This window comes from Cynocephalus volans, chromosome 3, assembly GCF_027409185.1.
Source record: "Cynocephalus volans isolate mCynVol1 chromosome 3, mCynVol1.pri, whole genome shotgun sequence".
In the NCBI taxonomy this organism is placed as follows: domain Eukaryota; kingdom Metazoa; phylum Chordata; class Mammalia; order Dermoptera; family Cynocephalidae; genus Cynocephalus; species Cynocephalus volans.
Window position 1 is genome coordinate 141,013,761 of NC_084462.1, and position 19,254 is coordinate 141,033,014.

The following is a 19,254-nucleotide window of genomic DNA, read 5'->3' on the forward strand; positions in this document are numbered from 1 at the left end:
AAGAATGGAAGAAGAGGGAAGATGAGCCCTAGGGAGGAGATTCTCAGGCATCACAGAACCACTGTTGGTCATCGTCACTGCTGTTTGCTGCTACTCCACCACTCCCCTCTTTGGGAGATTGTTGTGTCTTTAGGAAGAAGTTGCTTTGGGAGATTTGTAATCCGACAGTCCGGGGTTTGGAGGGGAGGAGGGTGAAGGAACAAATGCCGGTGAGTTCTTGGCCAGATTTCACCTGCAGCTTTTCACCCCTGCTGGGCCTTCATGCTTCCTGAAATTACTGTGGGGTACCAGCATCTGCAGCCTGGGTTGTTTGCCAACAAGATTTTTATGGCTAAGGGGCAAGCAGTGATGATCTCAAGTTAATGGGGGAAAGAAGCAAGTGCTTTCCTCCAATCATTCCTCTCACTAACTTCCTCCAGGCACCCTCCTCACCAGGATTCAGCCCACACACACCAGTTCAAGTTAGCTATCTATCTTTCTCCGTGGTTTTTCACAATTTTTACTTTAGTTCCCAGAATCTATGATTTCTTCTCATTTCTATAGTTATTCTAGGGTTGATTTGGGGAGAAGGAGCTGGCATCCTTTGTTATTGTGCAGTCCTGGCTATAGCAGACTGCAGAGTTGGAATTCTATTTTCTCCAGATCTTTTTCTAAGCATTTGCACACATATACACATATAAAAATAAATATATAAATTTGAGATGTGTATATGTATTATTCTGCAAACTGCTTTTTAAAATTTAACATAAATCCTGAAAATCTACCATATTTTTATTTGCCATGTAGTTTTCCATAGTTTATTTTACTATTGAAGGATTTTCAGATTGGTTCCAATTTTTCTTTATTCAAACTATGATATCAATAAAATCCTTTTTTGCTCTCATGAGGAATTATTTCTCTAGATTAGATACTGAGGGGTAGAAGTGCTGGCTCAAAAGATATAACCATTTATAATTTGAGTAGGTACTAATAAATTGCCCTGTAACTACATGAGACCTCTTTTTCATACCACCTACGATGTTTTTCATCTTAAATTTTGCCAGTCTGTTTAACAGTGTCAGCATATTTTCATATGTCTACAGAATTGTTGAGTATTTCTTTTGTTTATAATAAGAACTAGTAATAACAATACACTTATAAGTTAAAAGATTGCTTTGGTAAGAAGTGGAGTTTCTTTGTGCTTAAAACTCCTTGTCTAGAGAGGGCTTTAGGTCAGTGAGAGCTGTTTAATGGCAAAAGTACAATGTATACATTTATGTAGATCGGCCAGGTGCACCACTACAAATTACAGACAGTTTAATTTAGAATCAGCATGAGTCTAAGCTTTGAGAATAATACAAAACTGATACATACTTATGAGTGTGAGAGCATTTTGTAAATCAGCAAGTTGTCTTTGGTGGGGTCATAGACTATTCTTAAGGTGTTAGATAGTTCAGCAGTTACAAGTATCCTAGAAAATTGACTCACAATAGAGAAGGTACTGTTTATTGCACAATATTATATATGATGATGGCAGCATAATATAAGCACTGTGAAATATTTCTAATTAATTTCTGGGGAAAATGTATCAGCCATAATTCTAAACACTGCCCAAGAGTCTTCAAGGGATTTCATATTAATCGCAAAATGATATTTTTTTATTTAAAGGATGTTGAGGCAATTGGTTTTCCTAAAGAACAGTCAGGTTAAGGGAATAAGGGAAGATAGAGATGTACAGAGGAGAATTAGGGCAAATTGTAGAGAACCTTGAATGTTGAGCTAATGAGTTTAGGTTTTATTTTATAGTCAATAGAATCATAAAAGATATTTCAGCAGTGATTTCTTCATATTCTAGTTAAAAAAAACAGTTGGTTGAAATTAAACCCTTTTTAATGAGAATCATGGGAGATTTCAGACATTGAAATTTTTATTCAGTTCTTCATTAGCAAACTAATTAAAATATCTTCAAGTCACAAAATGTACTAGTGCTTCAGGTATATAATTTTTAAGATAGAAAGAAAATAGAAATCTTAATATTTTAAAGTTCATTTATTTCATATATTTGATAGACACATTTCTACTTTTTGTACTTTCATAGTTTCCCAGGGAAAAGAACTTTATTAAGTATGATTAAAATAGTCTTCAATCTGTGTACTTATTTAAAAAAAGTAACTATTTATATAGGGGTAATCTTTTTGCTGTTTATTTATTTTTATTTTATTTTACTTCTCAAAATGCATTGTAGCTGATTTTCATGTCCCTTTACCCATTCCTCTCCACCCCCTTCCCCCCACTCCGCACATCATATCTGTTCACTTGACTTAAATAGTTCAATGAATTTTTGTGGTTATTCTGTCTTCTTCCCCCCCCCCCACCCTTTATTTGTTTGTGTGTTTATTTATTTATTTATTTATTTTTAGTTCCCACAAATAAGTGAGAACGTGTGGTATTTCTCTTTCTGTGCCCGACTTGTTTCACTTAATATAATTTTCTCTAAGTCCATCCATGTTGTTGTGAATGGTAGTATTTCATTCTTTTTTATAGCAGAGTAGTATTCCATTGTGTTGATGTACCACAGTTTCCTCATCCACTCATCAGATGATAGACATTTGGGCTGGTTCCAGCTCCTGGCTATTGTAAATAGAGCAGCAATAAACATTGGAGAACAGGTATCCCTTTGGCATGATGATTTCCATTCCTCTGGGTATATTCCCAGCAGTGGAATCTTTTTGCTATTTAGTATGTTATTCTCCTCATTGATTATTTAATTGTAAAATTCACACTAACAACTTTAGGCAATTTTTCTTCATGAAGAATGAGAGATAAATTTCCTGTCATTCTAATTTTAAGCTGTATGAACAATGTGTAATGCATTCTGGGATTTGTTATTTTAAATTGTAACAGAATTTTCTTACATGTTTTATTGCTATCTAATTGGAGGTTGGAAAACAGGTAATGGTTAACTTCATAAAAAATAGGATATTAAAAACAAAGTCTTTCACTTGTCTTATTAAACTAACTTTTTAAAGTTGTCTTTTACATAATGTGTATGTGCTATACTAAGAACTTTCTAAAATACCTTTCAAGTAGTCAGGTGGTATGGATCATAATAATCAACAAAATTTCCTGTTTTGACTTGATTTTCATATAATGGCCTTAACAATTGTTTCTGTTTTTTAAAGGACTTGGAGAACAGTGCTGGTGAACTTAATGAAGGACAAAGGCCCAGGCTGATGGCCGCAACAGAGAACATCTTAAGGGAACATTCTCTCTCTATGCAGCAGCCTGTGGCTAATGCAGAGTGTTTGGGTCAACAATGTGATTCTAAGCCATTAGTTTCAGGTATACGCCAAAGTATTGTTTCTTGATGTATCATCTATTCATTTTATATCCCATCACACTTTCTTTGTGCTATTCCCATGCTGAATGCTCTGTTCTGTTTTGTATTAAAATCTATAGTAGTGTTCTTAATCTGAATTGAGAAAAGTGTAAATTTTTAGATGGTGCTTATAAAATTCCTTTATTAAAAAGGATCTTCATAATAGAAAAATTTGGCAATAACTTTTCTATAATATATATAGCAATATTTCCTCAAATTTGCTTCATGTATCAGTGTTGATACATGAACCATTGGGTGGTGCATGAGATACACTATGTAATACATGTATGTACACTTAAAATTTTTTAATATGATGCATTTATCTTAATATATACTGAAAACTATAATTAGCCCTTCAAAACTGTGACATAACAGATCTTCTTGTTTAGGACAACATTAAATTAGATAATACTATAGAAATTCTGTCTTTACGTTTATGAATTTCAGATGCAGTGCTCAGTGCACTTAAGATTTAGAACTTAACTAAACTCTCCGCTGTAACACTTTGGAAATAAGGATAGAATAGAAAATACTGATCTATAGCTTATATATTTGATTCTTATTATCTGAATTAGTTATATTCATAAAGCACCTCAAACATATTAGAAAGTACCAAACCATTGCTTCTAGGTGAAATACAGGGTTCGGTTCCTGTGAGCCTCTGGTCATAACATTTTTGTCAATTGATCAATACGTAACCTGGTTTTATGTATGTTTCTGTTTAAAGACATCTTATTAAATATATAATGTTGATTCAATATTGAACTAACAGTCAACAGCACTATAACTCATGCCTAAAAAAAAGATTAGCTAACACATGTATTTTCTCCATCAGGTACAGCACAGCCTTTTTGTGCTTAAGAACACTAGACAACACTCGAGCACTATATTTAGGGGCCATTTTAAATGACAAAATCACCAAACAAAGCAGAAAATATGAAAAACTTGGCATCAGATATACTAAGAAAAGTTTACTCGTTTGTTGGTGTAATAGCTATAGTAAGAAGGCAGAGTGTTTCCTTGTTCAGCCTCAACTGGGAATGCGCACATCAGGTGACTCAAGTTTTTCACTGCTCTGCACTTTCCCCCAAACAACCACAAGGATGCTGCAAGTATTGATTTTGGGGATACAAATAAATTTTAGTGAGTGGGTAAATTTGCAAAAACAGAATTCACAAATTAATTAGGATTGATTATATTCTCATTGCTGATTTTTCCATGCCTTTTGTCGCATTCACTTAAGTGAAAAGAAACTTCTGTAGGTATGCAGATTTGCCAGAAATCAGAAAAGGAAATGTCTGAAATTAGAAAAGCATTGGTATAGAGTATTTAGAGGGTTAGTTTAATATTGCACGGACACCTTATTCAGAGTTGAGAGAAATTCCAGATTGATTTTCTGTGGGAATAATGTAAAGATTGTCATTATTTCTCATTTTGTGCGCATAGTAAGAGTATTAGATGTTTTATGTTCTTTCAAATTAGTAGGATTCAAATGGCATGAAATGACCATTTTATTTTTAAATATAATGAATATAAATATTTAAATATAATGAATGTAAATATCATTTATGAAATGACTTTTATATTTCCAGCTAACTATGTAGATTGCCATTAAACTAAATTGACACTAGATGGCTCTGGCAGATCACTGAGAGCTCCTACATACTTGAGAACAACTAAATACTTGTTAAATCCTTATAGAATAAAATCCATGAGGATATATATAGCCTATCCAGTCCTCCCTTATATCTCTAGTAGCGCCTAATAGATTACCTATTTTTAACAGTAGGTACATTATAGGTATTTTAAAAATTTAATTGGAAACAATAAGTACTATGACATAAGATTAAGCATATATATATATATATGTATATATATTTATATATAAGGCAGTATAGCAGAGTGGCTAAGAGTTTGGGCTTTTAGAGTTTCAGAAATGGGTTTGAATTCCAGCTCTGGGTATCTTTGGTCAGGAAACTTAATGTCTCTGAAACTAAATTTCTTCATCTATCAAGTGGGGATAATATTGGTTATTGGTAATCTATTGCTATGTGACAAATTACCCCAAAATTTAGCAGCTGAAGGCAACAAACAACATTTATCTCACACAAATCTGAAAGTCATAAATCTGGTAGTGGATTAGCTGGATAGTTCTCAGGATTTCTTCTGAGGTTGCAGTCAAGCTATTGGCTGGGACTGAGGTCATCTGAAAGCTTGACTAGGGCTTGAGGATCCACTTTGTAAGCTCACTCATGTGGCTGTTGGCAAGAGGTACCACATGAACCCCTCCATAGAGCTGCTTATGTCATGGTAACTGGCATCTCCAAGAATGGTTGATCTAAGAAAAAGTGAGCAACCAAGATGGAAACCATAATGTCTTTTATAACCTAATCTGTAAAGTGACATGCCATCACTTCTGTCATATCCTACTGATAAAACATACCAATCCTGGAACAACATAAGAGGGCACTACCAACAGGAATGAATACCAGAGGGCAGGGATCACTGGGGACCATGCTGGAGGTAATAGTATCTACCCCAAAAGGTTATTAGGGACAGTAAATGGTAAAGTGTGCACGTAAAGCAGTTGACACAGTGCATGGCACATGGTAAGTGGTGTTCTCTTTAATAATGCTTGGAGTGTGTAAAAGTACCATTTCACATATGTTTAATAGAACCAGAAACTATCCACAGTTGCCTAAAGGACTTTGCCTTTAGGGAACAAATTTCTTTCTCTTGTTTCAAGATTTTCTGCTTATTTTCAGGAAGTGTTCCATTTACAACCTGTAGTCCCCTCCTACTGTCTGCATGTCTGAGGCTCTCAGGTTGGGCTGAGTAGCAAAAAGATACAAAATCAGCTTTGAAGAGTTGTCCTAGGAACCCTAAAATGTAAACTGGTATTTTGAGTGAATTGTGAGGACCCTGAGATATACTACCAATTACAGCTCTTTATTTACTCAGAAAATGTGTATTGAATACCTACCGTGTATCTGGTACTATATTAGTACCACATTGTGCACTTGAAATCCAGAGATAATAGACATCTGCTCTCAAGAAAGTTTATGAGCTAGTGTGAGAAAAAGAAAAGACACATAATTATAATATTGTGTGATTAGTACACCACAGACTGCTGTGGGAGTGCAGAGGAACTCAACCCACATGTGAGGGCACAGAAGAGGTTTCTCACAAGAGCCAATGTGAAATTGAATCTTAAAAGAATTAATCAGATGGTGAATTATAAGAACGTTCCAGTTTATTCATTCACTTATTTATTCAGAAGATATTTTTTGAGTGCCTGCTATGCTCTGACCATGTGCGAGGAGTATGAAACCTGGTAAGGCCCTGTCCACTATGAGTTTTTCCTATAGTAGTAGAAGTAGATGAGAAGACAGAAACATGCAATAAATTATTGTATTTGTTGTGACGAAGTCTATATAGGATGGGGTTACATGCCAATTGTAGCTAGAGGGTATTCAGGAAATACTTCATAGATGAGGGGAGTCTTACTTGAAATGCATCCTCAAAGATGAATAGCTATTTGCCTTGTGGTTAGTGAGGAGGGGAGGGGTCTTCCAGGCAGACTGTGCAATGAGAAGGGGGTAAAAGTTGAGAAATAGCAAAGCTTAATTAGGGAAATATAAGTACTTTGTCAATGAATTAAAGCTTAGGATGCAATGAGATCACAGCAGTGAGCAGAAACCAGGTCATGAAAAACCCTGGATGATATATCAAGGACTTTTTGGATTTACTCTAAGACAGTAAGGATCCATTTGTGTAAAAAATGGGAAATAATGCCAATCTTACATTATATTTTTTCCCATGGAAAATTCAGTCTTGAATTTCTATCAGTTCTGAATGATGTATGATGTTCATGAATCCATTAAGGATTATAAGTAAATAGCTGATATGATCATATTTACCTTTTACTTAGCAAGATCATCTCAGGTGCAATTTGGTGGATAGATTGGAAGAGTTACAACTAGAGGCAAGGAGCCTGATTAGACAACTATTAGACTAAGCCTGGTGAGGCATTATTCAGTGGTGAGGATATATAAAAAGGGAGATTTGAGAGACAATTAAGAAAAATGGACAGGACTTAGTTTGAATGTGAGAGGTGTAAGAGAAGGGGAAAGTATAAGAAATCCTTACGTTTCTGGCTATAGAATGATTGGATAGATGGTCATCCAATTCACTGAGAGAGAGGGAATATGGAGTTAGGAAGAAATAGGTTAAGTGGGGATTTATACACGTTTGAGGTGCCTTTGGGTTTCATACAAATGGAATAATCTGTTAAACATGCCAGACCAAAAACTGCCATTGGCTCTGGCAATGTCTGGTGAACTCAATCTTCTCTGAAAGTCTGCCATGGTTGCTTTACAGTAAGATTCTAGAAAAGTAAAATTAGGGATTTCAAGTTATGATTAATCCAATTTCACTTGAATGAAATAATATACTTTAAGTATCACTCTTACAAATGTCTAACTTGCATTACACAGATAAGACACCCATGCTCAATGAGCATACTTTTTAGAAGTGACACAGTAAATTTAGCATTGCTATGATTGCTGTCATGGAATTATTTCCTGACTCCTTATCACTGGGTTAGATACTTGTCTTATGTACTCTTTATAATCCTCTAATGTTGCCTGCTTAATGTTGCTCTTATCACACTGATTGTAATCTCACATGAGGCTAGGGACTTTTGTCATATCCCTGTCATCTAGCAGGTTATATAATGCATAGTACATAGTATATATCTGTTGTATGATAGGGTGTTGTAGGATTGGAAAGCTATCATGCACTTCTTGAGTGCCCTCTACACAACCCCCCACCCCACTCACATACACATTTTCTCCTGTCCCATGTTATGCCTTATCTCAGGTAACCCATGTTAAAATTCTGATATGTAAACTTCCTGGTTTTTTCCTACACATATAATTAAATGCACACACATGTATGCAGTACATATGGTGAGTGTGATTGCAGTTATTTTACAACCTGAGATCATATGCACACTTGCCTGCATTTTGTTTTACCCAGTAAACACTGTAGATTACTCCAAATCAACTGGTATTACTTAAATTCATTCTTTTTAATGGTTGCATAAAATCTTATGGTGTAGATTTCAAATAATTTATTTTTTCACTTTTCTATTGATGGATATTTACTTTGTTACCATTTTCCCCCACTATGAGGTTACTTCCAAAAGTTCATAGAAAGATTCATATTATCTTTTAATTCTACTTTTCCACAAACTTTTTGAAGTATCCTTGTATAAACAATGCTAGAGTAAATATCCATGCACATATCCCAACATACTGCATTTTATATTTATAGAATAGCTTCCTAGGAGTAGTTACTGGATCCAAGAGCAAATGTATTTTTAATTTAAAAGTGGGTAATGCCAAGTTGCTTTCTTAAAAGTTTAAACCAATATATTTCATTAGTGATTTATTAGAGCCCTTTCCCTACATCTCCTGAAATTGTTTATTACTTTTTTTACTTTTGTTAGTTCAAATATAAAGATATGTTTCTGACTACTAGTGAGTTTATATTTCTTTTCATATGTTTTTTGGACATGTATTTGCTCTTATTAAGTTCTTTTCCATCTGTTAGGTTCTAAGTTTTTCTTGTCACTTTTTAAAAGCTATATAAAAAGCTATATTTTAGATGTTTTCTATTATCCGTATTGCAAATATCTTCTTCCAAATTTATATTTTGTTTAACATTGTTTATGATCTTTTTTGGCCATATAATTAAAATTTTTTTTTACAGTTAGGTGTTTCTATCTTTTATACTTTCTTTGTTTTCATAGCTTGGTTAGGTTTCCCTGATTACAAGCTTATATCTGTGGTCTCCTCGATTTTCTTTCATTATTTAGTATATACTTACATTTAAGTCTGTCTGGAATTTGTTTTTATAAATAGTATAAGGTAGAAATACAATTTGATTTTCTTCTAGATAAATAGCCAGCATCAATTATTATGTAAATCATGTTTTTCCTACTGAATTGAAATATCAGCCAATTTTTATATTAAATTCACACGGATGTAAGGATATTTTACTGGATTCTGAATTCTAAGTATTTGGGATTTTTTATGATCTAAAACATTTATTAGACTGTTGTGGCTTTATGATACATTCTGTTATCAAATAGGGCAAGTCTCCCATTTTTTTCCTTTTCATAATTTTCTTGGCAATTCTTAGGCACTTATTCTTTCACATAAACTCAAATACTCAAATTTATTTTATCTAATTAAAAGCCACCCTAAGTGGAGTTAAACTAATTTATATAGTGGAAGAATTGATGTTTTTATGGTATCTTACTAATTGTTCAGATCTTGTTTTGTGCCCTTTAATAAGATTTTATAATTTTCTTCATATGGATTCTATGCCTTTCTTAATAATTTTATTCTTAATTATTTTATAGTTTTGGTCAGTATAGTAAAGGTTTTTTTTTTTTTTTTTTTTTCTATTTCTATGTGCTCATTGCTATAATATAGAGAAGAGTGAATTATTTTTATAAATTTATCTAGTATCCAATAACATCACCAAATTCTCTTATTAATTCTAAGAGAGTTCCTTTTCCTTGCTAGGGGAAAATATAGTTTTTAAAAAATATTTTATTTAAGACAATTGAGTTTATCACTTTTCAGGTCTATTTCTATTGATTAAAGTTAGATATACTATACTGTATTTAAAAGGTAGCCATTATTTAGAAAAAACAGAATTTTCTTTGAAATATTTTATCAAGAATGTGGAATAAGGAGGAGTGACTAGGAGGTAGAAGATGTCGGTTTTAATTCCTCTGTGCCTCTTACTAGCTCTCTGATTTTTAGAGTTGGTTAATTTCTCTGGACCTTAGTTTTATTAGTGAAAGATGATTATAATATAATCTGACCTGTCTATCTTACAGAATGATTGTGAAGTTCAAACTAAACAAGATGATGTACATGAAAAGGCTTAGAGTATAAAATACAATACAAATGCACAGGGACTTTATTATTAGGTACATAGGTATCTCTGCTTTTATTTTCTTCTTTTTATTGATTTGACTGAGGTGCCATTTAGATGAGACATAGAGGAGCTTGATTATTTGAAGAAAAATATCTATAGAACAGACCTAACTAAGCAATACCAACATTTTCTAGCCAAGAAATTGCCCTTTGCTTTGGGATTACATTTTAGACAGAAATTATTCTATTGACTCTCAGTGATAGAAAAGGTAAGCAGGAGTGTTAGGAGATGGTGCGTGAGAAGGGGGATGGGAATGAACTACATGGGTGACTTGTTGACTGGATATTCTGTGGATTTGTTTGAACATAGGTACTTTTGCATTCTCTGTGAGCTTTGGTGTTAATTGCTATGAGGCCTGGTACCAGGTGGTTTTGGTTGACATATACTGCTAATTCTAATTCAGCAGGTGGGAATATGGGTAGTTTTAGTCAATTACTTATTATTTTTCTAAGATAAATTTAACAATTTATTTTAACTATTTGTTTACATATTTGATAACAGGTGGTCTTTATGAAGGTTCATGTGCTGGTCATGGTCCAATGAGTTTGGGAGAATCGGAGCCAAATTCTAACTTTGTTCTTCCCACAACACTTCTGACAGCACAAGAAAATGATGTTAATTTACCAGTAGCAGCTGAAGATTTTTCTCAGGTACCAAATTAATAGAACTTGTACTTTACTTAGAATTGTAACAATATTGCCTTAGGATGGTACACTGTTGGGAACATAGTCTTTGGAGTCAGATAGCCTCAAATCATGGCTCTTTTATTTCCTAACTCAAGCCTCAACATAAATCTTAATCAACCAGTTTCTAGCTGTGCCCTTGAACGCATCACTTAGCCTTTTCTAAGCCTTAATTTCCTCATCTTTAAATTAAAGATTAAAAATAACGTGTATAAAATGTGTGCCACCCAGTTAGGTAGCTGTTGCCATTTACATCTCTGAATCTCCATACAATACCTACCTCAGTAATTTGCATGTAGTAGGTGCTCAATAAATGTTTATTACATTAAAATTTGTTAAATTGTTCCATGAAAGCCTACAGAGTGAACCCAATAGACCATGCGATCTTTTGTATTGAAAAGATAGGATAATTGCCCTCAAACATATTAATCTAAAAAATGCTCATATTAAATACAGTTTTGTATTTGTGTACTGGCAATTCATTTCTCATTGTGGATTAATTTATTCAATAAGTATTTATTGCATGGTATAGTGCAGCACTGCATGATGTTGAGGAGGAAAACAAAAAATGTACAAGGTAAAGATTGTTTATGGAACACGGTTGTGTAGGGTTCAGTATTACCAATGTGTGACCAAGCAAAGATCAGGAAAAACTAGTTAATAAATATCTGTTAATAACTTCTATATAAAAGAAAATTTTTCATGACCATGAGTTTGGCAAAAATTTCTTGGATATGAAACCAAAGGCATGATCCATGAAAGAAACAATTTTAAATTTTGTCTTATTAAAACTAAGAACTTCTGCTTTTCAAAACACACTGTTAAAAGAATGAAAAGACAAGCCACAAACTGGGAGAAAATATTTGCAAATCACTCATCTGATAAAAGACTTGTATCCGGAATATAGAAGGAACTCACAGAAGTCACTAGTAGGAAAAGAAACAATCCAATTTAAAAAATGAACAAATGATTTGGATAGATACTTCACCCAAAGAAGATATATGAATGGCAAATAAGCACATAAAAAGATTCTGAACATCGTTAGTAATTAGGAAAATGCAAATTTAAATCATGATGACATACTGCTGCACCCCCATTAGAATATCCAAAATTTAAAACACTGTCATGCCAAGTGTTGGCAAGGATGTGGAACAACTGAGCTCTCTTACATTGCTGGTTGGGAATGTAAAAGGATCCAGTCACCTTGGAAAACACCTTGGTAATTTCCTAAAATGTAAAACATGCAACTATATGAGCCATGTATTTCATTTCTAGTTTCCAAAGTGAAACTAAAACATATGTCTAAACAAAGACTTGTACATGAATTTCATAGCAACCTTATATTTGTAGTAGCCCCAAACTGGAAACAACACAAATGGTCATCACTGGTAAATTGGCAAATTGTGGTATATCCTGTATAATGGAATATTACTTAGCAATAAAAAGGCATGTTATATGTATAATAACATGGATGATTCTTATAAAAATTATGTTGAGTGAAAGGTAGGACCCCTCCGCCCCCCAAAAAAGGATACGTACTCTATGATTCCATTTATGTAAAATTCTGGAAAGTGCAAATTAATATATAGTAACAGAAAGTATTTCAGTTCTTGCTTAGAGATGGTGGGGGATAGAGGTGCGGAGGACAAGAGGGAGTGAATACAAAAGGAGTATGAGAAACCTTTTGAGATTGATGGATATGTTCATTATATTATCTTCATTGTGGTGATAGTTTCATGGGTACATACATATGTCAAAACAACAAATTGTACACTTTACATGTATGTAGTTTATGGTCTGTCATTTGTACCTCAATAAAGCTGTTTAAAGGAAAGCAATCTTTCATTTTTTAATCGTTGGCCTGCTTTAAAGTAAATCTATGAACTGTTACCTGAAGAATGGGCCTACAAAAGTTCCTTTGTTAGATTTCTTTAGCTAACAGGGAAGTATGGTTAATAATGATAAGAGCCGGCCCCGTGGCGCACTCGGGAGAGTGCAGCGCTTGGGAGCGCAGCAGCGCTCCCGCCGCTCACTGGCTGAGCGCGGTGCGGGCGACACCACACCAAGGGTTGCGATCCCCTTACCGGTCACAAAAAGACAAAGAAAAAAAAAATAATAATGATAATAATAGTATACACTTACAGTGCTTACTCTGCCAGATGCTGTTCTAAGTTCTTTCCATATTTTAACTAATTTAATCCTTATAGCAGTCTGATGAGTAGTTGTTGTTGTTATTCTCATTTTCTGTATGAGGAAATTGAAATATTGAGAAAGTAAGTAACTTGCCCAAGATCACACCTAAAAAATGGCTTAGCCAGATGTGAACACAGGCAATTTAGCTCCACAGTACACAGTTCTTATTCACAGTGGTTAAGGAAGGGAACTAATAGGGAGGTTCTAAGTCTCAGCAGCCAGAGCCAGAGATAGTCATAGTACCCATCTTAGAAATGCACACCAAAAATAATATTTCCTTCAAGGCTAAAACCCACATGACTAATGTCTCTAACCTGAAAGACCAGAGTTAAAGACAACTGTCATTACTGTGGTCTAAAGCTACTCATTTTTACCTCTGGATAAAGAGGTGCCTGGAAGAGCTGGAGTGGACATTTGAGTCCATGTGGACAGGTGTTTCAGTTTTTCACTGGTTGTATTTATTGCTAAGGGTCTAGAGATATCTTTCTCAGTTCCTGTTGAAGTATATCTGGTAGCTGTTTTCTGGGACTCATTCATAATTCAGCTCATAAAACAGGAAAGAGAAGAAAGAAAATGGCTTTAAACACCACAATTTGTGATGTGTGATTGTGAAGAGATTTGTGACTACTGTAAATTTCAAATTTGGTTAGGTTATAGGTAAGGAACAGAGACGATGGCTTATGGTGGAACTCATGTTTCTTGAATGGCAAACGGGATAACAATACCTACTCACATTTGTGAGAATTAAATGATGTTACTCTATATAAAAGCTCTTTGAAAATTGCAGTGCATTATGCAAATTTTCATTTTATGCAAAAATGGTTATATGGAAGAGCTTGCAGCTGAATTAAGTTCTTATCTTGTCTAAATCCATCATGTGTATATAAGTCTAGTATAGTCTGATTTATAAGAAGCTCTGAATTCTTTAATAAAATTTGACAGGAATGACTTGAAATTTGAAATTTGTGTACATTATCCAAATCTTTTAAAAGTTTTTATTGCAATATATTTTCTTTCATAATATATACTCCATCACCCATTTATTGGTAGAAGTGCTTATAAATAACCAAATGACAAAAAGGCCAATTAGAGAGCTGGCCATTTAGCTCAGTTGGTTAGAGCACAGTGCTGATAACACCATGGTCAAGGGTTCAGATCCCCGTACTGACCAGTGGCAAAAAAAAAACAACAACAAAAAAAACAAGGCAATTAGAATGCAAGCATATTATTAAAATTTCATATGATAAACAACTGAATAATTTGACTACTAAGATATTTTAAAGTAACTTAAAAAATATTATGACTTTATGTCTTAAATTCTTTAGTACCAACAAAAGCAAGACCAAGAAGTTAAGCAAGTTGAACAGAAGCCAGCACAAAGTCATTTAATATATGTAAGAAGTAAATCTGATATTTCACTTTCACAACAAGGTAAGACTGATTCTTATGCAATACTATAATAGTTTGATACTTGTCCTGATATTGAACAAATATATAATGAAAACTCTTTAATACATGTCTGACTCTTGGCTCTAGGTTTTTTTGTTTTCTCTCATGTATCCTTCATTTGGGTGAAGAATCTGATATCTTATTTGACTGTAAATGTTAGTTCTTTTTACCAATAAACGCTGTATCTAAAGGATTTTTAAAGCTCCCAGCTAGTGTTTTTCTTTTAATCTTACCTTTTGGTTTTTGTACAATCGAATGTCAGGATCTTTATATATATGTCTATATCTTTATCATAGTTGTCTGTTTTAAATTGTAATATGCTAAAGGTAGGAATTATGGCTGTTAATGTTCTTTGTAAAGGCTATTTAATGTTGTGTGGTGATGCTGACCAACAAGTATAACTTAAAAAACAAGTAATTCTCATCTTATATGCTATTATATAAATGAACTTTTCTGTACTGTTGTTTATCAGAATTGTGTAGTTGAATTTTAATTCCATAATCAGTATTTTGGTGTTGTCTTTATGCTTCTATAAGGCTTTGGCTTGTTCTTTGTTTACCTTCTTACTTCTTAGTCATTTTCAATTTTATATAACGTAACTTCTGAAATTTGGCAGTAGAAATTAAGATCTCTTCTGTTTAAAAATTTTCTGTCCATAATCCAGGAAAAAGAATTAGGAATATTTTGAGCAGTGGAATGTTTTCCTTTGCTTTTATAACTGATTTGTATTTAATTTTCAAATAATACTTAATTGAGTGAATGCATGTTTTCGAATGCCAGTATAATTGCAAATGTAACCATGAACTTGGTGTTCTGGGAAGGACCTAAATGACGAGTGCTCAAGATAGTTATTTAGATTTTAACTCTTCCATTTGTTTTCTGTTCTTCTCTTGCCTCAACTTCTCAGAACTTTGCTCTCCTGACCATTTTTTTTTTAACCTACCTATAGTATAGTAGTGTTAATATTATTTAGAATCTTCTGGAAAATTGCCTGTGAAACTCTTCTCATGATGATTTAAAAATTAATCATAGTGGTATATAAATATGAGCAAATAAATGTTCCTAAGATAATGTTAGCACTGGCTTGATGTCTTCCTGAATACTGTTATGATTCATAGTCAATGGCAGTACATTTATCTCAATGTGGTTTTGATTTGCATTTCTCTTATGCTTAGTGATATTGAGCATTTTTTCTTGTACCTGTTGGCTATTTGTACGTCTTCCTTTGAGAACTGTTTATTCAACTCCTTTGCCCATTGTTTAATTTCATTTAGTTTTAAAAAAATAACATTTCTTAAAAGTATAAAAACAAAAAGTATTTTGTTTTCTTAGGGATGTTGTATCTAATAAAACAATCCTTTTTCTCAGCTGATAGGAAAATATCTTCATTTGGTAAGATTTTAAGACTAAGTATCTCTTTTTAAGAAAGTGACATTGTTTACAGTTTCACCTGTATGAATGTCTGACAATAGGATGGCAATAGTTATGTTTTTATTGACTTACAATAATGTTACTAAATAATGTCCAATTGATAATTATTGATTAATTTTATTGACTTATATTAATAAGTCAATAAAAATCATAAGAATAAAAGAAACCAAGGTTTTAGCTAGTAGGAGGAAGTTTTATTTTGAAAGGGTTTACAGCATTTGGGCTTAATACATTTAAAATGTTTTGCATTTAATTTTCCATCTAATACAAAAGTTGGGAGAGCAGACCTATGTCAGCTTTGTTTAAGACAAATACTTAGTGAGCTATAAATAGAGCATTTTAAGTAGAAGCCAAGTCTTTCACTCTATATACATATCTCCATATTGAATATTTCTTGAATGAATATGATTGCCTTGGCAAATACAGTCAGTTATAACTTTTTTCCCATAAATGTTGTGGGTCTTATGTTTATGTTGTGGGTCTTATGTTTTCTCTGATGAAATTCTGAGAAATGTCTCAGAGAATGGGAGTCAGAATGCCAAAATAATCCTCTAGGCCTCTCAGGACTTCGGGTAACCTTGAAGGAATTCAGTCCTCTCATGCACAGAGGCCTTGAAGGTAATGTAGGAAATTCACCTTATAAGGGAAGCAAAACCACATCTTTTCTGGCAGATAAATGCTTCTAAGTATAGTCGAACCCCAAATTATGGTCATTTCATGGGGAAGTATTATGTATTTCACCTTGAAATGCATAGTAGTTTAATATGTTTGTATAAAGAAATCAAGAAGTTTACTAGCAGTAGTAGCTTTTTCAATGGTCATCCATTAAAAATTGGCTGATGATATGCTGGGACATAGATTCTAGCACTATGCTGTTGGGAAATCTGTAAAATCCTTGTTTTTTTCCTTCCCTTGATTATTACTTTTAGATTTTAATATAAAAGAGAGAAATTGAATATGTTGTTCTGACATGATATCTCTAGAGTTTGAGTAAGATCCTTTCATTTGGTATTGAATTTGTTGGGTATATATTTGTCATTATGATATCACTTATCTGATTCTATGTGCTGATTAATATGACTAACAGTTTTATAGTGAAAGAACTTATTTAATAAAGTAACTTTAATGAGTCCTTTTTATTTTTTTTCCCTTTTGCTATGCAAGTTAACTTTCTTCAATACAAATGAGTGACTAGTTTTAAATCCATTTATTTGTGATGAACCCAGGAACAATTAAATTCTATAAAGTGATTTATTAAAGTTGTTCCCTTTCTAAAAATGTTTTCCTTCTTTAGTTTTTCTCTTAAAATTTTAAGAACATCATAATAAATAATAATGAGAAAGTCAAACATGCTATACTATAATCAATGGAGAAAAATTAGGTCATATGTTTTACAGTTAAGTGCTAGGACAGATTGGGTTGTCCAAAGTTGCTTGAAAATCACAGCATTCTTCAGTTTTCTTGTTTATAGATTACATATGTTGCTCAGAAAAATATGTATCAAAGTGCTAAAAGTAATAGATGTAATTGCAGTAATTTGTCAAAACCAGTTTACATTTTCATGGGAAATATACTTACAGAATCACAAATGTTTCTTTTTGGCATTATGTCCTGAGTTTAATTTCTAGCCACTTTAGAATCTTTTGTACCTTACATACTGTAATTATAATATTAAATATGTGAGAATTAGGAAAGTTAAAGCTTATGTATATTGAGAAGCTATTTCTGACCACATGTGCACAATGAAATCATTTTTGTTCCTGAATAAAGTGGTAAATTTTTTGCCTTTGTATTTGAAAGATAGCTAAATTACAATAGCTTTCAGACTTATAATTGATCTTAGTAATTTCAAAACCATAGTTAAAAGTTTTTAAAGTTGATTTTTCTAATCTTGGGTATGATAGTGACTTCAAAACCATGTGTGTGGATCTCTGATACAGAGGGGATGGGATACAGACTAATAAGTCTGTCAAAAATTTATGAGTCCAAAGATATAACAAGCACCGTCTAAATAAAATTGTCTTCCCCAAATCCATGCTATTATTGATCAATGAAAAAGAAATTTACTTTGAAATGTTGCTGAATTTGGGAGTTTTGTTTTCACCTAAGGATGGGGAAAGTGGAAAGAGTGTTACTTCTACCGTAACTATAATAAAATGTCAGATAAACTACAAAATCATAACATTTCTTGAACCCATCAGAGAGATTATGATGCAGAGCAACTAAGTAGCCTAAAGTCCAAGAAAGGCACATTCCTCCAAAAAAGAGATGGGACACAAGCATTGTCTTACTTGTGCCAGAGAACAGTCACAGAAAGAGACACCAGACATCAATTAAGCAGATAAGAAGTATTTGGCTAAACTTTTTTGATGAGTTGCTAAAAGCCAAGGATAGAAACATCGGTAGTCACAGATAACAAGGGGAGTTCACTCCCACTTGTAGGCTTCTGCACAGACTTCTAGAGAAAGCCTGGGGTTGGGGGCAGGGAGGAGATTGAAGAGGGTCTCCTTCATTGGTACAGGTGTGGAAGGGAGGAGTAGCTATCACTACCAGAAAGATAGGATGTCTCATTTTGACCAAACCCGTAAACCACTGAGGTAAGGGCAGTACATCTGTAACTCCAGTGTATAGGTGAAAATCCATTGTGGCAGGGGATGAATAAAGAAAAAAACTATCCATTTCAAGGGGAGAGGAAGGAAATAATCTTGGACCTGCAACCTTATAGCAACACCATTAGAAGTTTCTTACTGTCGGGGGTGGGGTAGGAAACTCTCCTGCACACAGCTTGCCAAAGGGACAGGGCAGAATTTGGCTTCCAGGGACAGGAAAAGCAGAATCACCAAGAAGGCCCCACCATGAGACCTAGGCATACAGGATCTGCCTGGGACTGATGCTGGACCAGGACAATAGAGAATCACCCCTTCCCCATCCCCCACCATGAGAACAACTGAGTAATAAGCAGTGGAAGTCTCATGAAACTCCCTCTATTGTGTAGGCAGGTACATAGGTGAAGGCCAAATGCTGAAGGTAGAACAGGAACATTGAGGAAAACCCTCCAGCATGAAGGAACACTAGAGGATTTCCAAGCTGGTGGTACACCAAAGTTAACTGAAGCAACAGCAA

At 33.7% G+C, this 19,254-nt stretch overlaps 1 protein-coding gene across 4 annotated transcripts in view; it reads left to right on the forward strand.

The window, feature by feature from the left end:
* KIAA0586 (KIAA0586 ortholog) overlaps positions 1 to 19,254 on the forward strand; it is a 120,709-nt gene that overhangs the window by 60,022 nt on the left and 41,433 nt on the right. For all 4 annotated transcript variants that reach the window (XM_063088475.1, XM_063088476.1, XM_063088477.1 and 1 more), the window contains 3 exons: positions 3,162 to 3,321; positions 10,877 to 11,025; positions 14,577 to 14,682. In XM_063088475.1, coding sequence (XP_062944545.1) covers positions 3,162 to 3,321; positions 10,877 to 11,025; positions 14,577 to 14,682 — 415 coding nt within the window. The remainder of the gene's footprint in view (positions 1 to 3,161; positions 3,322 to 10,876; positions 11,026 to 14,576; positions 14,683 to 19,254) is intronic.